General features: G+C 41.7%; 2 protein-coding genes and 1 non-coding gene across 3 annotated transcripts in view; all 3 read left to right on the top strand.

Annotated features, from left to right (window-relative positions):
- fam20cb (FAM20C golgi associated secretory pathway kinase b) overlaps positions 1-11,402 on the top strand; it is a 54,199-nt gene extending 42,797 nt beyond the window's left edge. The window contains exons 5-11 of the mRNA XM_071530969.1: positions 4,359-4,474; positions 5,248-5,428; positions 5,913-6,022; positions 6,955-7,036; positions 7,454-7,513; positions 8,250-8,400; positions 9,493-11,402. Of these exons, the coding sequence (XP_071387070.1) occupies positions 4,359-4,474; positions 5,248-5,428; positions 5,913-6,022; positions 6,955-7,036; positions 7,454-7,513; positions 8,250-8,400; positions 9,493-9,609 (817 nt within the window). The 3' untranslated portion in view covers positions 9,610-11,402. The remainder of the gene's footprint in view (positions 1-4,358; positions 4,475-5,247; positions 5,429-5,912; positions 6,023-6,954; positions 7,037-7,453; positions 7,514-8,249; positions 8,401-9,492) is intronic.
- trnar-ccu (transfer RNA arginine (anticodon CCU)) lies at positions 3,520-3,592 on the top strand. Its single transcript has one exon. It is a non-coding gene; the product is annotated as a tRNA-Arg (tRNA).
- A 4,991-nt stretch (positions 11,403-16,393) lies between the features above and the next one.
- foxl3 (forkhead box L3) lies at positions 16,394-20,205 on the top strand. Its single transcript, XM_071530991.1, has 3 exons — positions 16,394-16,521; positions 17,192-17,360; positions 18,025-20,205. The coding sequence occupies exons 1-3, from the start codon at positions 16,415-16,417 to the stop codon at positions 18,499-18,501; spliced, it is 753 nt and encodes a 250-aa protein (XP_071387092.1). The 5' UTR covers positions 16,394-16,414; the 3' UTR covers positions 18,502-20,205.
- The last annotated feature ends 4,054 nt before the right edge of the window (positions 20,206-24,259 follow it).

Genomic DNA, 24,259 nt, shown 5'->3' with positions numbered 1-24,259 from the left:
ATATTAATACCGCCCATATATTATGTCAAGACAAGTATGTTGACATCAAAATATTAACCATCTTAATTAATGACCTCATTAGCATAACTGGTGATGTTTAATATATCATGGTGATTACGGCGGGACATGCAGTCCCTCTTGTCTAGACTCATGAGGATCTAGTGTCAAAGGATTGAAAGATAGATATTTTGTCGGTTTCAACTTTTACTTTAAGATTAGAATTAGATTTAGAGAGAGTTTAAATTTAGGGTTAAGATTAGAATTAGGATTAAGTTTAGAGTAAAGAAAGGGGATTTTTGAGGTTGGGGAATGAATGTAGTCAAGGAAGGTCCTCGCGAGTATAGTAATACAAACGTGTGTGTATGTGTGTGTGTGTGTGTGTGCTTATTTGTACACTTGCTTCTCCCTTTCACCATCCCAGTCCCTCAGAAGCTCATCTCTTTTTAAAAAGCGCCGGGCGGTGCGAGTCGGGTCTGTACAGTAAAGGCTGGGAGCACCGAGAGGCCGTGACTCATGGAGAATGAATGCCGCCTTCCCGCAGCTAGCATCTGACTGAACAATGACTGCAGCCTCTCCGCTTAGCTAACCACCACGCTCTCTGACTTCACTGCCTTTACAAGGCTAACACTTTATGGCCTGCCTGCCCGCCCGCCCGCCCGCCCGCTGGAGGGAGAGACTTTAATGAAAAGAGAAAACCTCACGAGGCTTTTTGATCGACGAGAGAAAGCAATGAGTTTAGTGGCGGCGTTGCTGTTAAAGTGGAGCTGACGTCACCGGGGCTGCAGATTGTTATGAGCCCAGGGATTGTGTTGTAATGTGAATGCAGGTGATACTTTACTGGCACACACAAGATGACACCGAGTTCACACACACACACACACACACACACATATGCACACGCACAGGGGGGACACAGAGGGTAGTGATGTTGAATCCAGCCTGCCTTCAGGCACAATGACACAGTTCAGCAGCAATAGCATTAGCAGCAGCTTTCTTTACCAGTCTGCTACACATCTGGTCCTCCAGTATCACACACACACACACACACACATGCAAAGACACAAACACACACTCCCGGCATATGTGTGGGTTAAGGGGAAAAGGAGGAAACCAAAGGCATGAAAGGCCCTGTGCCCGTTCTAAATATAAGCCAGGCAGGGCTTGCCAGCAGCAGCGCTTTATTTTTTTTCTCTTATTTTGTCTGTTCTAAATTAGAGCCTGGCTACAGAGCTGCTGCTGGTGCAGAGGCTTAGGCTACACTGCCTCCCAGGGGGCCGCAGACACACATAGGCTCTTTAAAAGCAGCGTTCGCACGGGCCTGTGCACACACACACACACACACACAGCCACTGTCTTTTTATATACACTGCTACAAGCATCATTAATTATGTGATTGAATAAGGGGGAGTGCTCGGTTATAAATTTGGTATTTGTTGCCTTGGAATAACTACATTTGGTGGGAGAAAGAGAGCAAATCAAAGATACTGACCTTATTCCCATGGCGGCCATTTTGAACACCCAGGGTGGGAAAGGTTGGCGTATAGCCTATAAAACTAGCATTACTTCAACAAGTAAGGACTTAAGATAAACCTAACAGTTATCAAATTAGCTATCAGTCTCGGGAACAACAGCTACTTGAATTTAGCAGAAGTTAGCTAGCTTATTCGCTCGTTAGCTACTTGCTAGCTACCTGGGCTAGATTCCGCTAGCTAACTATAGTGGGTCAAATACAATACATTAAAATGTGAACATTGCTCTGAATTCTTGAGGTCCATTCGTTTCTAATACGCTTTTCAGTTGGGAATCTGTGAAATTATAAAAGTTTGTCAGATTCCCAATGTTTTTATGATGTAGGCTACACAACAGTAGATCATAGCTGGGCTCCTCTGGGCTGAGTGTGACGTCAGTTCAAAATGGCCTCCGTGGGAATAAGGTCCACTGAGAGGACAAGGACGGGAGAAAGGAGAGTGAGTGATGAGCGAGGAAATTGAAGCCAGCAGTGTTCGCTTTAGCATGGCAGCAGGCCCGGGCCCAGCAGGCCAGGCAGTGCTGCGTGGTCCGCCTGTCTGTCAGCCTGTCTGTCTGTCCTCTTGTCTGTCTGTCTGTCCGTCTGTCTGTCTGTCCTCTTGTCTGTCTGTCCGCCTGTCTGTCTGTCTGCCTGTCTGTCCTCTTGTCTGTCTGTCCGCCTCTCTGTCTGTCTGTCTGTCTGTCTGTCTGCCTGTCTTTCTGTCTGTCCTCTTGTCTGTCTCTCTGTCTGTCTGTCTGCCTGTCTGTCTGTCCTCTTGTCTGTCTGTCTGTCTGTCTGTCTGTTTGTCTGTCCGCCTGTCTGTCTGTCTGTCTGTCCTCTTGTCTGTCCTCTTGTCTGTCCACCTGTCTGTCTGTCTGTCCTCTTGTCTGTCCTCTTGTCTGTCTGTCTGTCCTCTTGTCTGTCCTCTTGTCTGTCTGTCTGTCTGTCTGTCTGTCCTCTTGTCTGTCTGTCTGTCTGTCTGCCTGTCTGTCCGCCTGTCTGTCTGTCTGTCTGTCTGTCTGTCCTCTTGTCTGTCTGTTTGTCTGTCCACCTGTCTGTCTGTCTCTCTGTCTGTCTGTCTGTCTGTCCTCTTGTCTGTCTGTCTGTCTGCCTGTCTGTCTGTTTGTCTGTCCACCTGTCTGTCTGTCTCTCTGTCTGTCCGTCTGTCTGTCTGTCTGACAGCTAGGTGGAAGGAGACATGACTGTGTGTGTGTCTTTGTCTCGATGTCTCACTCCACCCACCGCCACGCTGCATCATGATGGCATCATTCATGTTAGATGGTCCTGTCTGTCAACGGCTGCCTCTTTTTCTTTTTCTTTTTCTGTCTCTATTCACCTGGTTCTCCCAATCTCTCTCAGTCTCTCTCCTCTCATTCCCCTGCCTCCATCCTCTCTCTCTCTCTCTCTCTCTCTCTCTCTCTCTCTCTCTCTCTCTGCCCTCAGGCCTGGGCCATTAGGTGTTGTCAGAAGGATAAATTTTTAAAGAGCCCGTGCTGATGTTGTACTGACAGAAGGGGCTGCACATGCATAAAATGAGCAGGAAGCACGCACACAGACAGACAGACAGCCATATGCCATCAGTCAGTCGGAGAAATCGGCCGAGACACTGTTTGCTTTCTTAAACCTCTATTTTTCTCTCTCCCTCCCTCACACTCATACACACACACACACACACACACGCGCACACACACAATTGCTAGTTTCCAGTCAAAAGATGCAAGGACACAAAATGGTACCCCACATCTATCACATTGGCCTCGCAAGATTGAATGCAATAATAACAACGGAAGGGAGAGGGAACCTATATCTCAAAGGGCCTTATTTATATCAGGAAGTTGTGTGGAAGTTAAAAATGTGTTTGATGTTAGAATTGCAGCCACATAAAAAACCCACTGGGAGTTTTACCAGTGTGTGTTGTGGTAATGCTGAGGTCACTGCTTAGGCTGTAGTGCCCCCTGTTGGTGATAACCATCTGTTACATGACCAGTTTGTCCAGTGTGTTATTACTGTCAGCCCCAGTGGCCTAATGGATAAGGCACTGGCCTCCTAAGCCAGGGATTGTGGGTTCGAGTCCCATCTGGGGTGGAAAGTTTTTTTTCCCCAGTTGGAATGGTTTATCCTGGTTGCTGAATTGTTCCAAAAAGCAAAAAAAATACAAATAGGTACAGTCCCAGACATCGCTTTGACAAGGCGCTTCTCCCAACCTGGCAAGGCAAGATTATTTATATAGCACATTTTGTACACAAAGGCAATTCAAAGTGCTTTACAGAAGGTACCCAAGACAATAGATAAGAAATACAGGATAAATAAAACAAACAAATAAAAAGAGATAATAAAGTGTACAAGAAGAGAGAATAAATAAAGAATTCTAATGCATAAAGAGAGAATAAAGATCAAGTTGCATAGGCAGTAGTGCAGAATAAAAAGGTTTTAAAAGTGGTTAAAAGTGGTCAAAGTTTGGGGCGCTTCCGCAACACAAGTACTGCTGCGTATTATGCATTGTTGTGATGGTTAGAACAGACTTACAAGCCAGTGGAAGAACAACCCACTCATCACTTTTATTACTGCCACTTGCCACTCAGTCACTTTAAGATTCTAACCTACCTTAATGTATACCTCAATATAATTACTGTGTATTGTTGTGTATGGTGTACGTTGTCTTTTATGCCAGTGCCAAAGACGAATTTCCATTCTATGTAAATTTAACGGACAATAAAGTAGTCTGAGTCTGAGTCTGAGCACAAAGCAGCATTTTGTCTGTGTTCGTGACTGATGCAGATTCTGTTTCCCTGTTTTCTTGAAGCTAACCCTCTGTGTGTGTCTCTCCTCTGTGTGTGTCTCTCTCCTGCAGGATCCTGGACTTCCGTCGCGTGCCTCCTGTGGCCGGCAGGCTGGTCAACATGACGAAGGAGATCCGAGACGTCACCCGAGACAAGAAGCTCTGGAGGACCTTCTTCATATCACCAGGTACACACTGAAGAGTGGCAGAGTCAGCGTTTTGGAGGTGATTTGGAGGGGAAACGGTTTAACCAGGATGACCTGAGATTGAACTCGCCACACCCCCAGATTTGATTGATTAATGCTGCACAAATATAAATATATTCCAGTCTGTCTAGTGGCTGTTATGTCAGTAGAATTAATATCAATGAATGCCTGCTTAAAACATGATATATGCCTTTTTACAACCATCAATCGAATTGCTGTGACAGTCTAGGAATGAAAACATAATGAACTGCCTACATGTGCAGCAACTGTGCAACCTGCAACAATTCTTCAACATGCAATAATCAAAGCAAAGCAGAAAAGAAACTCTTTCTTTGTTCATAATGTAGTGCAAAGCTACTTTTGTGCCCTGAATTACTGAGATATTAATTTGCATGGGATTAGTATTATCAGGGGACCGTAGCCTTCTCCAAAGCTGCGGCAGTTAATTAGCGATGCAACTTTTACTTTACGTATTATACACATGGCAAATTCTCACAGGATTAAAATTACTGACAATCTCAGCAATTAATACAAGCCACTGAATGTCCCCAGGTAATATTAATCTTGTGCAAATGGGGCTTTATATGTATGAAGGGTGTGGATTCAAAAAGGGTAAAAAGAGTGTATAGTCACATTTAAAGTATTTAACATTGAGCAGCACATTAGAATACACTAAAATGCACATAGTTTTTTTCTCATTAACAATGACTCAACAAAGCAGCCGCATCATTCTCTTTTCTCCCTCTGATTTTCAGCCAACAACGTCTGTTTCTACGGCGAGTGTTCGTACTACTGCTCTACTGAGCACGCTCTGTGCGGCAAGCCGGACCAGATAGAAGGATCCCTGGCCGCCTTCCTCCCAGACTTGGCCCTCGCCAAACGCAAGACCTGGAGGAACCCCTGGAGACGCTCCTACCACAAACGCAAGAAGGCAGAGTAAGAGATCGATCCTTCGCTCACAATACTGTATTCACTAACGCTCAATGGCAGCGGCCGCTGAGGTATTCGCCGCGCGACAGGGCCGAGTCCTGAAGGTCCCACTGTCACAGGATATTTATTACACCTCCTGTCAGCTGCCAGTGACAATAACAGACGAGGGCTGAGCCACAGATCCTCATGTGTGTGTTAGATATTCAGTACAGCATGCGTCACAGCTGACTGGCAACCAAAAAAACAAACATTCAAGATCTTTTCATGCAAGAAAGCACTTAATAATTGCAATCTTGTTAAGATAAAAAAGAAAAAAAATCAAGGGCTTTGTTTCCCAAAATCATCTTAGCATGAGAATAAATTGGAACAAGCATGTTAAAGGGGGGAAACAAATGGGATTTTAGCGTTGAGAGGCTTTTGAGAAGCAGATGCACAAATTGGAGCAGATTAAGAGTGTAAACACGATGTTGTTGGTGTAATGTGTGTTCAGATGGGAGGTAGACCCGGACTACTGCGAGGAAGTCAAGCAGACTCCGCCTTATGACAGCGGAACGCGACTGCTGGACATCATGGACATGACCATCTTCGACTTCCTTATGGGTGAGTTGGCATGTCTGACACAGATGAACACACACTCGGGACGGGATGATACGCTTATGTCACGATACGATTCGATACACAACGTGCCAGTTGCATAAAGATGACTTAGACTTAAATCTGACCTTAAGTCAAACTTGCTATAGACACTTATACTTACCTGTTCCTACTACTTCTTGATTGTTGTCGATCTCTAATGGCTTGTTTCTGTCTCTAAAGACTCTCTCTCTTCTTCAGGCTCTTTCCAAAAACCAAAGATTTGCCATCTTGTATGAAACAGCTTCAGTATTTAAACTTCCCACTCTGACAGTTAGGCCGACTCGTTGCCATAACAACAAAATTCTTAACTCAAGATTAGCCAGGAGGAAGGTGGCTAACTTTCCGACCTCAAAATAAGTCAGCTGTAATATTTAAGTAACAGACAGTCTTAATTAGCCTAGTCCAACCTGAGAATCTAAGACCAGTCTAAGGCTTAGACTAGTCTCAAACTAGCTTTATGCAACTGGCCCCACGGTTCACGATTTGATACAACCATGATACGATGTAATAAATAAAAGTTCAGTGACGACAAAGTCTGACTGTGCAGAATCATGTTTTTTTTCTGAGCCATTAATCTTTCTAGCAATGCCATTGGCTTGCTAGAATGTAAACAACAATTTAAAAATGTCATTACAAAGTCCAAATAATATAATTTGGATGGAGAGTTTGTGAAATTGTGATGGGCAAACCGTCTCATTTGTGATTACTACAGCAGAATGAAATGGAGCTAATATTGAATTTTTCTGCCCAACGATACGTATTGTCACATTTTTGAATCACGATATATTGAATTTTGATAAATTGTCCCATCCCTAATATACAAATACGTGCTTTCTCTCTTTCTCTCCCTCTCTGTCTCCCTCTCCCCTGATTTATTTACACATCATCCAACACAGGGAATATGGATCGTCACCATTATGAGACGTTTGAGAAATTTGGGAATGAGACTTTCATCATCCATCTGGACAATGGCAGAGGGTAAGACACTGCTTGATAATACAGTAGATTACTGTTGAAATGTGAAATTTAAGATTCATATATTCCCATACTCTCTGTCATTAGGAGCTTTGCTGCTTCTATAATCCCATAATCGGTTTAGGTTTCGTTTATTAACACATCCATACAAAAGATAACACTTAAATAAGAGAGAAGAAAAACACACTTTCTAGGTGAGACGAAGCAATCCAGAACAGCTTATAAAAATGTCTCACCTCCCAAAACAGAATATAAAAATCAAGATGGCAAAGACACAGTTGAATTGGGTAACGGAGACCAGATAAAATCAAAAACTTGACAAGGAAAATGGTGCAAAAATAGCAAAATGCACAACAACCGAGGGAAATAAATTCAAATTATCTCATGTAATAACTCCTATGCTTCTATTTGTCACTGTAGATTTGGAAAGCACTCCCATGATGAGATCTCCATCCTGGTGCCGTTAACCCAGTGCTGCAGGTAAGGCTTTCTTTCTTCATGCAGCTTGATCAGATAAGATGAGCTTTATTGATCTTCGGGGAGAAACTGGGTCATTGCAGCTGTAAAGAATAGGATAGAAATGAAAAATACAGTCAAATAAAAAAAATTGTGAAGATAGAGTGTCTTGATTAGGCTACACCATCCATCTACACGTCCATCTTAACGAGGCATTTAGTCTCATATCGAGCCTTCAAATCTTATTTTTCCTAAAACCAAGAGAAAAATTCTGCCGAAGAGGTGAGATAACTCCACTTGGTTCCAATGCAGCTTCAGTCGTTTCTGGAATTTTCTAGAAATTACAACAAACCAGTCAGAATAAGGCAGATCACTGCACTACTTTGAAGAAAATGACACTTGATTCGACAAAATTCTTGAAACAAACTGATTTGCATTGGAAACAAGTGAAATGATCTAACCCCATTGTCAGATTTTTTCACTTATTTTAAGAAATTTACGATTTTATGATTCAATAATAGACTAAATGGCTTGTTAAGATGGATTTTTTTTTGCAGTGTAATAGGAAGTTCCTAATGGGTAAAAAGGCTTCTTGCTAGAGTTACAGATTTGCATATTTACAGTCCAGTGTAAGAGCGTATATGCAGGATGTGCAGCTGGACTCACGCTGTCAGTGTTGCAGAGCATAATGCACAGACAGGAAATTCTGCATTGTTACAACGCGGGCTGAAGCCTCTTGAATCGCCTGCTGTTTCTGCAGGGTGAGGAAGTCGACCCACTTGCGTCTGCAGCTGCTGGCTAAGGAAGAGTACCAGCTGTCTGTCCTGATGGCTGAATCCCTGGTGAGGGACCGCCTCAGCCCCATCCTCATCCAGCCACACCTGGACGCCATGGACCGACGGCTACGCCAGGTGACTGCCTGTGTGTGTGTGTGTGTGTGTGTGTGTGTGTGTGTGTGTGTTATTTCTTTAAGTGTTTGTACTATATCTCTTTATTCATTTGCATCTTTGAACATCCAGGAAACATCCAGTTTTTTAAAGAGGCATTCAGTAACTATTGCCTTTATCAACATCTACTGGCAACCAGTAGGAATTACAACATTTATAGAGCTTAATCCTACTATAAAATGAGGAAAACTCTGTCTGCCTGTCTGCATCCATTTTGCTCCTCAATGGGTTGGCCAATCAATCTGAAACTGCACATGGGTATTGAGCATTGGCATAGGCAGGGACTGACGAAGCTGATTTTTCCATTTTCCCAAATTTTTGCTGTTTATGCGTATTTTTGGCAAGTCTGCATGTAGTTGTGGCACTCGCATCCCTGGATATGGACTATTATCTCCTAAATTTAAGTAAGGTAGCTAATTAGAGCAGATCCAGAAATGTTTAGTGAAAAGGTGATATATCACAGTGTAAATAAATATACAAGGCTCCCACACACCATCTACTTGCAAATCTCAGTTTATTGATGTTTCGGTTGCCATAAATTGAGTGAAAGCAGCACTGCTTTGAAAAAGTTCTATGACCGAAACGTCTCGGGTAGATGGTGTGCGGGAGCCTTCTCCCAGCATCCATAACTGAAATTTTCAGGTGTGCAAACTTTATTTTATTATGGTATAAACAAAGTGTAAAATCCTGTGATCTTGATGCTGCTTTGTCAGTTACTTTTTTGGCTTGAGAATGACGCCTTTTTAGCCTTTTGTAGCTGGAAATTTCACTCCTCATAACACTGTCCTCTATCAGCAGTTGAAAATGCACGTGAGACAGAGTGAGTGAGTTTTGAAAGCCAGAAATCTCACCTGGCCAAGCAATTGTTGAGTAAATAGTATTGATCAACAACCGTACTGATCAATCCTTGCAGATACTGTGTGAGCTTTTTGTGCTATGAGGCAGTAAAAACCTGGCTTATTGCCCCTTTATTAAGTTGTGTGCATTTCCCCTTGGACATGAATGAAATCTAGTCTAATCTAAAAGCCGTTTGAACGTCACTGTCATCCTCTCTAGGTGCTGAATGTGCTGGCTGACTGCATCGAAAAGGAGGGCTACAGCTACGTGGTGGAGGACGACCTCCAGGCGGACCGGGGGACGGACCACACCCACACCGGCCCGCGGCGGAGGTAGCTGGCTGGGGGGGACCGGCAGCCGGACAGGACCGACTCCCTGGAGAGCGGAGCCTGGACTTTACCGGATCCAGTCATTGTCTTAAACTGTGTTGGTATCCTGTATATCAGATGAGCTTCGTCTGGACTTAAATTCACGGAGGACCATGTGTTGACTTTAGGGAGGCGGACCTGACTGAGGTGGACTAAGCTGTCTGGAACTGGAAGCCTGCTGGATAGGACTGGACTAACCGCTGCGACAAACAGTGCAATGACTTTACCTGTGCTGATGATGCAGACACATGATGTTGAAACTGACAGTGGGGCTGGAAAACGGACATGACCCGGACCATCCCACATCACCTAGACTCCTTAAAATACCCCCCCCCCCCCCCCCCCCGACCCTACTGTAGGCTCTTATCACCACAGCTGACCCAAACAACCACCGACCCACCGCAGCACTACCAAACCATGAAAGTCTTGCAAGAGACGCCTTCTCTTCGTCTCGTTTTAGGACTCTTTTTTGAATTCAGTGAATTCCGAGGGACTTGTAAAGACTCTCCCGCTCCCCCTCTTCTTCACAGCTGAATTATGTGTTTCTGTGTATCGTTGGTGTTGCGAGTGTTTCGGTTGAACGTTCGTTGTGGAGGAAGAGGAGGCAGACTTCTTGTTGTCTTAATTGAACAAAGAGATGTTTTATTGGTTTACTGCTAAATGTTTTATTGCATAATGTCTTTTTTTTTTTTTTTTCTGCTGAGCGATTTCAGCTATTGTCTTTTTATTATTGGTATTCAAGATGGAAATATAAGATTGGAGTGCAGGTTTACTCCTGGATTTATCAGTTAATTTTGCCCATCAAATGTCACTTAAGAGAGTATTTATTGAAATTCATATTTATTGTTTTAAATGAATAATACATAATCACCAACAACACTTTTTTTTCTGTTACGACTATTGAGTTAATGCTACATTACAGATGTGCACTTCCTCATCTGTCCAAAAGAGGGCAAAACAAGCATGTGCAAAAGTAGCTGCCAGGTCCGTGCCTCTCAGCAAAGTTAACCTTCTCCATATTTCACCCCATGCTAAGTATTAAGCCTGCTTTAACATTGGTTTACAGCTGCCATCTTATCATCATATAACAATAATCCAACTGTTTGAATACACATATTGTATTGGTTAGCTTCAAAGGAACAAGTAAACAGATCTACGCCTGTGTTTACAACATTTAATCCGTTTCCAACTGCTGTTTCTCTTCTTATTTCTTTTTCATGTGACAGATCTTGAGGTTAGACTTATGGTACCAAAAGCCAAATGTGACACTAATAGTTTTATATTATTGTTTCTTTGTAATATATTTGATGTCCAGATGTTGCTGTTGTGGAGAGATTATTTTTTTTCGGGATGTAGATTTCATTCATTTCCCAACAGCTGATAGCTAAAACTGTTGGAGTCGACGATTCAGTCATTGGCTGAAAGTTAATATATACAGTAGGAAAATCTAGTGCCTGTGCAATGATAGAAATACTTGAATGTCTGAAAGGTTTAAGGTCAAACTACTCCCGGGTACGAGCTATAGATAAGATAACAGAGGTCTACATGTATGTGTATGCTGACTCCATCTATTCCATCAGGATTTTCTATAAGTTTCCATAGTCCTGTGTCAGTATGGTGTGTATGGAGGTATGGGTGGATCCGTGGAGAACCTTAGATGATGTGTCTCTGCAGTGAAAATGCTTCTTTTTTTATTCAACTCATTGTTTCTGTGGATTTTTTGCATTCCTTTGCATCATGGTAAAAGTGCAATAAAACAAAATGAGCAGAGTACTGTGTCTGTTTTCACTTCAGGAGCATGTGATGCGATTTTAATAAGTCTGTTTTCATATTAATGAATGAAAGATCTGTGTTTTATGATCCTGGAAGATGACTAACACACACACCCTGCCCAACAACAGTGTTGTATTTAAAGAGACTGAAATGTCCTTGAGCAAAATACTGAGGGGACGCTGGTTTTGTATTGGAGTTTGCACTTTGACCTCGCTGTGGAGGGGTCAGGCAAAAAGACACATTTCATCTCTGGGGGATCAATACAACATCATAACATAGGGACAGAATAGGGAGGTTGGTGGCTGCATCAGATTGAAAAACTAAATGCTTTCTATGATCATAGGATCATAGGACCTTGGATATATTCAGGCTTCCTGTGATTTTAAAAGAAAAAACACAAAGATTTTATTGCTGAGCTTTCGGCCTTAGGTGTTGTGTACCACTTCTAACTAACAGTGATGATCCAAGGGACTATGCTGTGATTGGTTAATTGAACTAATGAACTCATTGTATCCAGTGGTGGAAGAATGAGATCTTTTACTTAAGTAAAAGTAGCAATACAACAATGTAAAGATACTCCATAACAAGTAAAAGTCCTGCATTCAAAATCTTACTTAGAGTATCAAAGTAAACATACTCATTATGCAAACTGTCCCCATTTAGAGAGTTATATTTTTCATAAATTATTGCAATATTAATACTGATTTATTGACATACATGTACATGTAAGCAGCATTTTAAAGTTGTCAACGTGAAGCTAATCTTAACAATTTAGCTATACTTTTGGGTAGTCTAATCTATAACAATGCTATTTTATAGTTATTTTATAAAGATGATCAAATGTTTTAAGAAAATATAATATAATATATATATAATATAGAAAATATTGATCTGAAAAGTAACTAGTAACTACAGCTGTGAAATAAATGTAATGGAGTAAAAAGTACAATATTTCCCTCTAAAATGTAGTGGAGTATAAGTTCAAAGTAGCATAAAATGGAAATACTCAAGTAAAGAACAAGTACCTCAAAATTGTACTTAAGTACAGTACTTAAGTACATGTACTTAGTTACTTTCCACCACTGTATCCACCTGTGTAGTGGTTGTTTTGTTCTGTGTGTTTGTTGTACTATTCACTTTGCTCGGATGATGGCCTAAGGCCAAAAGCTCAGCAATAAAGCGCTGTGTGTTGCAAGGCAGTGTGCATGGAGTCTTTCTGTTCTATTTAGTCCCGTCTTTTTCCTTTTGCACCTGCCAACAAGACTTTGAAGGTGTGCAGATAGCTTGACTACTAAAAGGAAATGCACACACATAAAAAAATCTCTTAGCATTTGAAAATTGTATATTCCAGGACTAGAACAATATAGAAAACAAATCGTCACTGTCTGGTGAAAAATCTGTATCTCCGAATGGTCAAATTTCCAGGGAGTAAGAAGAACAGCCTTGTTTTCAGTTTGACCACCATGCATTTTTCAGTTTATCAAATGGGATTTGAAAGGTTTTATAAGACCAAAGGTGGTAGAATGTTCTCAGCCCATACAGGAGCATGAAATCCTTCAGCTAAAACATCACCAAGATTGGAGTTACAAGGTTTTCACCTGACAACTGTGAAATGCATATCACCAAAAGTTTTGAAAACGTCCTGGCAATCTGTTTAAGAATAATTTTGGACCAGTCTAGTATTTGATGTCAATCATGGCAGCTGATAGATCAATTTACCTTTGAAGAAATCATGATCCAAATGACAAATTTCCTGATTACATATAAGTGACAGCTGCAGCTTGCCAAAACAAAATGTTGGATATTCAGATCAGCTGCTGAATTACACCAAAAAATGTAACATTTGAACACATAGCCAGACAAAAGTACTTAATAGAAATTGTGCAACATGTCTTTTAACAGTCATGGGGAAGTCATGTATTTACTTAGCCTGGGTGTGGCCCTGCTGTTAGTGGGATATTTGATTAAAAAAAGGAGTTACTTTTTTCTGTAAAACACCACTGGACGTAAAGGAGTGGCTCTTGCTTGCACAACACAGTGAACCGACTTTTTAGGGAGAAGTGATACCTAAGAGTTTCATTAAATGTTATTTTTCCAAAGTTTCCGCCAGTGATGAATCAGCTCAGAATAGATACCCAGTGTCTCATCGATGTGAAAGATGCTGCACAACTGTCTGCTGTATGCTATTAACTCCTATCAAGATAAACATAATGGGCCCATAAGTCAGAATGTGTTCTTTTTTTACCTACTGGGGAAAGATTGAACACACAGTTAAACACAGCGCTATTTTTATCCAACTGTAGCTCTCTTGTCTTCCTGGTGTTCTGCAGGTCTTATCTACAGTGCTCTACATAACCCAGTGTAATTTTACAATGAATGGTGGCAGTGAGGATGGCTGCACAGTACAGTGCAAAAGAAAATGGCCCTCAGCCCCGGCTCTGTGCATAAGCATGTTTACAGTTCCCAGTGCACTGTTGTGTTTTGATAACCTTTCCTCACAGAACAGCCCCCGGAAAAGCTACTCGGTTGGTTTACATAAATGCATGTATACACACACACACAACACACAACACACAACACACACACAGGCAGACAGAGGTATGAATGGAGGAAGCAGGGTCTCAGACAACCATCAGAGGGACAGAGGAAGCCTCGTCATGGGAGTGAGCCGTGGCTTCCTAAGAGAGAAGGTGCTTATCAGATCTCAGTTCGAAACCAGTCTGCTTCTTCCCTCCCTTCGCCTCTCTCTTGCTCCCATCTACAGCTCTGCATGAACAAATCTATCGTGACTTTAGGCCTAGACTATTCCTGACAGCTCATCTGTACAAGCTCAACTCATTTTAGTACTGTGGTAGGTTTTCGATTGGTAAAGTCAGTTATTTTTGCCTCATGGGAAGTCTATAAGGTTGATATTATAGTGTAATTCATGATCAAGGCAACCTACTGAATGGGTGATTAAGCAACCACCAATATGAAGGAATATGATTTTCAGAAGAGCATTAGTTTATGTTTTTGTTTCTTAAAAGACTCAATTTACATCAATATATTTTACATCAGTTGTGATCTGGACTATATGCATTTATACCATAAAGATTCAGATCAGGCAAAAAAAAAAAAAAGCAAAACATTTTTTATAAAAATTAGTTTTGGTTTTTGTCCCTACATGGAATATTATACAGATTTTTCGTTAAGGATTTGATACCAGCACACCTGTTTCATTTCATTTCAATTGTATGGGCCTATTTCAATTTAAATACGATATGCTTTTGTCTCTGGGAGTAAACAAAGCGACTAATAATGCATTTTTTTTTTTAAACTGCCAAATTTACAGTCTGGAGACAATCAATGAATACGCTAAATGAAAATGTAAGAAAAAAAATGCGTAGGCTTACCTGCACCTTAAATTGAATAGCCTACAATGTTGACCTTTTCGTGGCTTCATTAGCGCATCAGAAATAAACAGAATTGCATTATGGTCCCGGGTCGCACCGATGGAGCTCGTGCTGCAGCAGCGGGGCCACACACGGAGGCCGGGCCGGCCGCGGGCTGTTTTCCCCGGCCTCTATCGCCTCACGGGAGAGCCCCAATTGCCCCGTTAAGAGCCCTTCAAAATACACATCCCCTGTTTTTAGACGCGGAAACAATTTATGGCTATTATAGAGCATTATAGATTGCATCTACAAAACTTCCCGTTGTTGACTAAACGTCTGCCAGGCGGAGTGGACACACACACCCCAAAGAGTTAACCGAGAGGAGAAAGAAAACAAAGTGCAAAGGAGCCTGTTTGTTGGCATTGGGTAAGCTGTTTAAGTACTGTTAGATAGATTAGACTACAAAAAGAAACAAAACAAAACATGAAGGCAGCCCTCTCCAGACTGTGAGCCCGCCGGACCACCCACAATCAAAGCGGGGAGAGGGGGAGGGTTTGTCCGGCTACCAGTTGATCACACCCCGGGTTTAGGCGTCCAGGCTGCCGGATCGGGCGGGGGACCGGCCTGGAGCCTGGTCCGGAGCCTGGAGCCTGGAGCCTGGAGCCTGGACTGGACCACATTAGTCGAGTTCAAGTCAAGTCCAAGACCAGGTCCAGTCGAGTTTGAGTCAAGACCAGGTCTAAAGGGGGTGGAGACCAAGTCAAGTCGAGACCTGAGCAAATCCTGTTCAAGATCAAAATAGGCAGTAGCCAAAACAGTGTAGCCAGTTACATGTCTTTCCAAATGTAAAAATAAAATGAGTTTCTTGATGAACATCAAAATAATCAATGCATAGGATTTTTACTAATCAATGCATAGAAGTTAGCAGGCTACCTTTAGCTAGGCTATTTCAGGACACAATCTTTTATGCATTAGCCTATTTTATCTTTCTATTTTATCGATCTAGTTTCCTGCCAAAAGGTAGGATAGGTGACATAAAATCATATAGCCTATATTTCAGGAGCTAAAAGTAAAATTTCATTACTACAATAAAAATAGGTCTTTTAACACTAGAACGACCAATATTGGAGGTCTGAGAGAAGGAGAAGAAGTCAGTTAAAGGGTTTATAACTACTATTTCTACGTGATTTTGGGAATCTAACAAGTTATAGGCTATAGAAATATGCCATTTTGAAAGCTGAGATACACTAGGCTACTTCAATTTTGAATTTAAATCTGACCTTGACTTGCCCTTTCTATAGTGTTGCATTGCTTGTAGTGCTGACGAAAAAATAAACATAAACGAAGGTGGAGGAAAAAAAAATATATATGGCCAATTTGAATGTCTAACTAGGCACGAGAGCAAGACAAGTCCCAGTAAAAAAAAAAAAAACTAGGCACGAGACCAATAGGCTCGAGACCCGCAGCCGCGCCTGGGGAGGGGAGAGGGGGGCTCGCGGGCCCCGTCATCAGCAGGACTCAGTGTGACTGGCAGCCCGCTGAGGAGGGAGCATGGTGCAGCGGTGTGGGGCTTCACTCTCTGAGCTGCTGCTGCTGTCCGGATCACAACTGACTCTCACAAGTGAAGACATGTTTGATAACTCTCAGTATCCATACAACTGCTTCAACTACGATGGAGACGGATACCCGTCCTCCAGCACGGACGAGGAGAAGAAGATGTGCAGACCCGCATACAGGTAGGAGGTTTCTGAGTTCATTATTTGACATTTTTGAATCCTTAGTGTTGGTATAGGCTATTATATTGGCAATGTTAATGAAATCAATTTAAGTGTAAACATCATGTCAACACAACAGGCTATAAGAGGCACAGTGAGATAAATATTTGGCCCTTTTCCAGTAGTCTTTTCCTTTTAAATGTGTAAAACCATCAATGTTAAATTAACTACATGTTCTCCATATAATTTTAACACTATTATATAATGGAATTCATAGTTTAAAAACAAAACAAGATTTTCTACAGCAGCCTACTTCAGTTTGACCAATCTTCTTTTTAGCTTCTTATAATAATAATGATTTTATTTATATAGCACTTTTTAAAACAAAGTTAGTGCTTCTCATTGGAGAGAAAAAAATAAACAAATAAAACATGAGCTAAGAAAGAAAATAGAGTAATATCAATATCATATACACAAGAAAACCAAGACAATAAAACACAGGCTACATTTAAAATGAGACACCAATGTCTCCAGTGATAACTAAAATGTAGAAAACTTCCCATCCCATATTCATAAACTCATCAACCTTTTACCTTGTGTTAGACTATACTGTGTCAGCTGGTTGTTAACTGTCTGACCTGTGTGTGTGTGTGTGTGTGTGTGTGTGTGTGTGTGTGTGTGTGTGTGTCAGCTACATCGCTCTGATAGCCATGGCCATCCAGCAGAGTCCGGAGCAGCGGGTCACGCTGTCCGGCATCTACGAGTTCATCATGAAGAGATTCCCGTACTACAGATCCAACCAGAGAGCCTGGCAGAACTCCATCCGACACAACCTGTCCCTCAACAGCTGCTTCATCAAGGTACACACACACACACACACACACACACACACACACACACACAGACACACACATACATAAGGGGGATGGGGAAATTGTGTGGTTTTTCTGACATTTGTTATGTCATTTATTACAACTATCAAAATAGCTTTTAGATTTGGAAACTGTCACTTGGACTCGGAGCCACAGTTTGCAGTGTGATTCTTTTATGAAGCTTTATTCCAAAAATGAATCCATGTTATAAACTTTGTCCATAGATTTGTATAGTGTTGGAAAAATACAGACTGAGTGAGCCTGCTGTTTGTGTAGCAGTGACGTTCAAAAACAAACAAAATTCAGGAGGCTTTGTTGCTTTTATATGAAGCTATTCTTTAAATTATTAAGATTATTAGTAATAGTAGCAGTAGTGTTCTTCTTACTCTTTTTCTTTTATTCTTGTTCTTGTTCTTTGTATTATTATGCTTTTTCTTCTTCTGATCTTCTTCTTATTATTAGTTGTAGTAATAGTAGGAGTAGAGTTCTTGTTCTTATTGTTGTTCTTCATCTTCTTCCTCTTCATCTTCTTCTTCTTAATATTATTATTATTATTATTATTATTAAGCTTTTTGTTGTTCTTCTACTTATTATTATTATTAATAGTTGTTGAATTGGTATTATCATTAAGCATTTATTCCATTTCCCACAGGTTCCACGGACAGAGGGGAACGAGAAGGGAAAAGGAAACTACTGGACTTTTGCCACGGGCTGTGAGTCGATGCTCGATCTGTTTGAAAACGGCAACTTTCGGCGTCGCCGGCGCAGGAGGAACATGAAAATCGGCTTCCGCGATTCCGGAGAAGCCCCCTTCCACCCCATGGAGAGCCAGGCCAACCTGCACGGACCCCCTGCGGCTCCCCGACGGCCCGAGCCCGACTCCGCCCTCTGCCCCCTGAACCCCGACAGGCCGAGACCGGGACCCCAGCCCAACCACCTCGTCCCGAACCCCGGCCAGGGAAAACCAGAGTCAGAGATCAAGTTTAGCATTGACTACATCCTGTCCACTCCGGATCCGCCCCTGCCCGGGTTCAGACCCCCCCACGGTAACATACACATAGGACCCACTGGACCCCCAATACATGTGCTGGAGCCCCAACACCTAAACCTGCACTTCTGGACTCTGTGAGAGAAAAGACTTGGTGTTTATTCCTTCATTAGCATCTGTGTCTAAAACCTGGGAATGAAAGCACATCCAGAGACAGATTCCTCAAGAGGAGTTTTTACTGACTTGAAAGTGTAAACAAGGAAGAAAACAGAGAGGTACAGTATGGTGTGATGGATTCTCAGTGAAAAAAAAGACACATTTAATTTAAAGAAAGCATTAATAAGAATTCATGCAAAAGAAAAACTTGAATATCAGAACAATACAGTGCAGTGTTCATATCGTCATTACATGTCCAGTGTCTAGTGCTGACATAGACTAGGTTTACAGTGTTCTCTATGTGTACAGAGCTGTGGGCAGAGGTACGATGTGTAGACATAATGATTTGAAAATCAGATTAGAAAAGACAAAATCCATATCTTGGATTTGGATGGATTGCTCTCTGATCAGCTGGTATTCCTCATAAAAGTGGAACTTATTTCTAATCGTATGTTTTTCCCTTCCTTGTCATCTGTCATTCTTCCAACCAGGCAGCACGGCCTGTTTAGCGTCAATATGACAGATTCATTTCCTGACAAAATGCCAAAATATTTGAGTGTGTGTGTGCCAGGGCAACAGTCTCTGACAAGGAATTCAACATTACAAATCGTTGTATCACAGTTGTCTTGGTCAAAATGTTATATCTCCAACATGTCAACTTTTCAGGAATTATGAAAAACAGCCTTGCTTTCATTTTATCCCAAGGGTTTTTGAAAGGTTTTCATAAAGCCGAGGGTCGTAGAATTCACTCAGACCACCAGAGGAGCGTGTAATCTTTCAGTTTAAAACATGAAAATCACCAAAAAAAAAATTGGAGTTACGAGGTTTTCACCCGACGACGACAACATGCACTTGCTCTCCTTTCTTTCCTCCGCACCTGTAATACAGTCAACAGTGTTGTCAATTACAATGTTGTCAATTACAGTCACTTCGGACCCACCTCTCCCCAGATTCTGCTAATTTTTTTCCCATTGACCTTTTCAAATCCGGCTTGACTGACACACTTAAATTCTAATCCAGTCGCTGCTTATTATAAAATATTATATTCATGCACTTAAAGATCTAAAGAAACAGAGGTCTGGCTAACATTCATTTCCCGTACAAGGGAGATCAATCATGGCGTGTTCCTGTGCTGTTGAAGGGACATTTTTCAATTTAACCTTTATATTATGCCTTGACTACATCAGAGAAGGGGTTTCAACACGCTTAACATGAGTGGCATTTAATATAGCGTAACACTTGCAAGGTGAGGCCGAGATGTGACCCTATTTAAATACAGGGGGGCCCCTGCCTAGCCTTAACCGCAGCCCCACCCCCCCTCCCTCCCCCCAAACCGCTGACGCAATTATAATTAAACACACCTTATGCCTCCTTGCAAATGCCCCTCATCGATCGGTGGGTTTTTAACATTCATATGTGAACTGCCCCCCAGCAAACGTCTGCAGCGGCGCAAACGTTTATGGATCAGCAAGTTTCCATTAACAAAGTTGTTGATGTTGAATAGCGCGCCGCTGCTGCCATGCCGTGGATATATTTGGGTAAATTAACTTAGCATAAAGTGCTCCGAGGCTACAGGGGTCTTTTGAGACAGCTAAAGAGAAAGCCAGGCCCGAAAAAGTCAATGCACATATTATGTTGTCAGTGAATATGTGAAACTCTGTAGCTTTTGGCTCGGTGTCCCTCTGAACGGCCTCCAATAAATGACTCCTCTAAATTCAACCGGTTTGTTTCATTCCTACTTAATCCTTTTATAGAGCCAGGCCAATTGTTTCTAATTACTTGAAGACTTCCACACAATAATGCTTCACATGTTTAGAGGACACGGTTTCCCATTAGCAGGGGTATGGACATTCATTTTATTTGAGATTGATAACTTCGTTATGTCCGTGCTTCTCAGCAGGAGCTCGCTTGTGCCGGTTAAAATGTGCAGCTCAGGGCAAGAGGCGGTGGAATTGGAGGTAGAGGAAATTGGGAAACCATTGATCTGCAACGTTAATAACAGGTAAATCATAAACACAAATAGGTCATTTAATCTTGGGCGTTTGTTTAGCAATTGGATTTCGCTCAGGCTGTGACTAGGATTACGGGGGATGAAGATAAATATAAATATTAGTGTGTTGTTTTGTTCTAATGAGAGCGAATCTGTTTGTTTGGTTTATGAGGAAGGCTGTGTGTAATTTCTCTGCACTTCGCTAACAACTGCTATTTCCTTGAGCTGTGGTTGGGGAGGGGCTGTGTGTGTGTGTGTGTGTGTGAATGCACTGTAAGATTAAAACATGCCAATGTGCATGCTCACAGCCTACGTTTTGAATGCTGATTGCAAGGGCATTGATAATGAACGCTGGTGAAATAGCCTCAGGACTCTGACATACACACATCTCTGCCCTTTGCCATTTTGTCGCTCTGCCTTGACGCACCGAGCTGCTGCAGGTGCATCCAGCACAGTTTTAGCTGGAATATGCCAGTGTTTTTAAATGGCTTTGAGAGCCTGTGTGTGTGTAATGAGAAAATCACCACACCATGTCAATCAATGCCAGTTGTAGACGTGTTTACATTTAGACTTTATTTGCCGTGGAGATCCTTGGGCCCTGGCTGGTAGAGATTTCTATAAGGATGTCCCTGCTAGGAATACAAACCTGGAAGAAGTGGCTGACTCCAGATGACCAGAAGGGTGTTGGAAAGAAAATGGAAAATAGGGAATATAATAAAGGAAAGGGCTTGACATTCAAATGAAAATATAACTTAGAAATCTGCCAAAAGTCTGTTGAAATTTGTCAGTTCTCATTTGGTAAACATGCCAGCTTAGGTAAAAGGTTCAGAGAAGGTTGTTGAGTCTTTCTCACACACCAGAGGCTCAGAGAGAGTTTGATATGAGCTGCAGCTGAAACCCATTCACATGATACTGGAGGCAAGTAGCCCAAAAGACATGAAGGCTGTGTATTCATAATACTCCCATGGTGTCACATGCATTTCCTACCAGTATGCTGCTTTACCATGTACACAGCTCATTGGCTGTGGCTGTCATTTGATTATAATCACCTGATAATTTATTACAATCCTGTTATATACAGTGGTGCTGTAACAGAATATTATGAATAGTTTAAATAGGGTTGGGTAGTAACAGAATACTTGTAACGGCATTACATATTCTAAATACAAAAAAAAATCTAACTGTATTCTGTGATGTTATTATGTTTTTTGATTATAGACACAAATTTATGGACTTTATTCTGAGATTAATTTATTCTGAGATTAATCTCAGAACTCAAATACATTTTTCACATGTGGCACTAATCCCCTTCTGTACAAACTAGAGGATTACTTGTTTTAATACTTTTAAAAAGTGAAAGCGAGAAACCCAGAAGGACATTTAAATAGTGGCAGCTGTTCTGAAAATTTGCATTTGTATGGAAAAATGAAATTAATTAATTTCCTGAATTTTGTCATTTTTCACTTTGTACCTCTATACCTCAAAAATAGGGTTAGGGTTAGTGAAATAGTCTGAAAACAGCTGAAATCAATCAGAATACATGACTGAATTTAGGTAATCCTTTGGACTACTTTACAGATTACACTGTACTTTGTACTTTTATGAGGGAAAACTAGTAGCTGTACTGGAACACATTGCTAAAGAAACCAGTCCTGACCACCATGCCCCGCTCTGACTGATGGAAGCTCTTCAGACACCCAGATGTTCCTGCTGATCCTGCATCATGTAAACTGACATCAAGGAGCCTATCTGCCTGAACATCTCAGAGGTAAACATTACGCAGCTTCAAAAAGCATCACAGCAACTGTTCATCTGCTGTACGAGTCACAAGTTTCACCACAATCCTCTTTTTCAGCAGAAAGCAGCACTGCTAATAATAATAATAATAATAATAATAATAATGCCGGTGAGCTGATGAGGTGTTGGATGACTGCATATGTCAAGATGACTAATTTTAGCTGTTTAATATCGAGGCTCATGGTTGAGTTGTGTTATGGCCAAGTTCTCTGTTGCAAAGCAGAAACATTGCACAGCGTCAACAAACATGCAATGCAACTACAATGCACCACAGCTCCGGCCAGCTTCCACTTCCAGGACTGGTTCTGTTGGTAGATAAGTGATCCAGTGGCTGTGGTGGGGATTCATGTGTGTATCAAAATATTTATGCTTTCTTGACAACAGTTATATTTTCTCTAGAACCATGTTGTAGCTTAAGAAGTGGAATATTACTTTAAGGAGTCTGTTTTGATGGTTCAAGTTCTTTGATGATGATTTCCCGGATCCTTTCATCTCAACTCGACCCCTGACCCCTGAGTCATCATGCTGTGTAATCCGACCACTAGAGTGTGCTAACAACTCGTGGTTCTGGTAAACCACGCTGTCCTGGGTGTCCTGGGTGGGGAATCGATCTGGGGAAGAAGAGACTGAGAAAATGTGGATCCTCCACATTTCTGCTCCTCGGAGAACATTGGTCAGAGCTCGAGGGATCCAGCAGGTCCGTACAGATAAAGTCCTGTAACAGATGGGGTAGTGTTACGGTCAAATGTGCTGCTTGTCAAAATATGACTAATTTGTCTTTGTAGAGGGTGGAAATTATCACAACTAGGCCACAAGACTGGCAATGTGGGCTTTACATTTATTAACCAGTTTGTACTGATTTCAAAGAACTGTAAAAATACTTCCTCAGCAGTCACTATCAACACACATGGCAGTGGAACCACACACTGCCACATGTACAGTAAGATTACACTATCTCACACCAACAGGCAGCACATGGTGCTTCGGCTACTGGCACAAAAAGTTTTGTTTTGTTCAGAATTACGACCATATTTCAACGTATTTCTCTCTAGCGATGTAATACAAAATAATACATAAAACAAATATCTAAAAAGCTACAAAGCTACAAAGTTCTTGTCAAAGCCATTCCCCCAATGATCAAACGGAGAACATCAAAGCAGCCATTTACCTTCCAGAGAGAAATCCACCAGCACTTCTGTTAAAATAGATTATAAACCAGCTATACTTTTACCACTGCACAGCCTCTCTGCACACGCTGAGTCAAACAGGAGCGAGAGCAGCCAGTGTGCCGCAGCCTGCCGTCTGACACACCCCTCTTTCTTTTTGACCGGGAAAACGTTCCAGTGACTGAAGCAGAATGTGAGGGGCCATGTTGTAGGATGAGGCGATTCCCAGCGACCAATGGGGAAGCCCCTGGTGTGGGGCCCACCGGCCTCCAGAGAGAGAGAGGGAGAGGGAGAGAGAGAGAGAAGGCCAAGGTAAATGGCAAGGGTTTACTACAGGTCAACTTCAGCTGCTATTACCATCTGAAGAGGAATCCAGTGGAGGGACAGTATGCCAAGTAGTGGACTGGAGCGGTGGCAGTGCAACAAATGAACCGGTGAATCAGCTTTGGATGCATTACAACATACTGCAGGAATTATTCCCCATTCCCATTTCATCCATACATTTGACTGGTATAAAATCACTACCAATCAAAAGTTTGGACACACACATTTTTCTTTGTTTTTTGCTATTTTTCACATTTTAGAATAATAGTAAAGACATCAAAACTGTGAAATAACACAAATGGAATTATGCAGTGACCCAAAAAAGTGTTAAACAAATCAAAACTATCTTATATTTTAGATTATTTAAAGTAGCCGCCCTTTGCCTTGATGGAAAGGCAAAGGCTTTGGAAAGAAATTCATACATAGGCATCAACTTCACTATTTATATTTGACTAAAGAAGATTTC

The sequence above is a fragment of the Centroberyx affinis genome, unplaced genomic scaffold (assembly GCF_046629955.1).
Source record: "Centroberyx affinis isolate AG114_WGS23_722 - 3 ecotype Tasmania unplaced genomic scaffold, CSIRO-AGI_Caff_v1 ptg002014l_1, whole genome shotgun sequence".
Lineage (NCBI taxonomy): Eukaryota > Metazoa > Chordata > Actinopteri > Beryciformes > Berycidae > Centroberyx > Centroberyx affinis.
Note: the sequence above shows the minus strand (reverse complement) of the source record. Positions and strands in the feature narration are given on the sequence as shown.

Coding starts and splice junctions, on each gene's coding strand:
- foxl3 (XM_071530991.1), top strand. CDS start 16,415: ATGTTTGATAACTCTCAGTATCCATACAACTGCTTCAACTACGATGGA. Junction 16,522..17,191: donor ATGTGCAGACCCGCATACAG/GTAGGAGGTTTC, acceptor TGTGTGTGTCAG/CTACATCGCTCTGATAGCCA. Junction 17,361..18,024: donor TCAACAGCTGCTTCATCAAG/GTACACACACAC, acceptor CATTTCCCACAG/GTTCCACGGACAGAGGGGAA.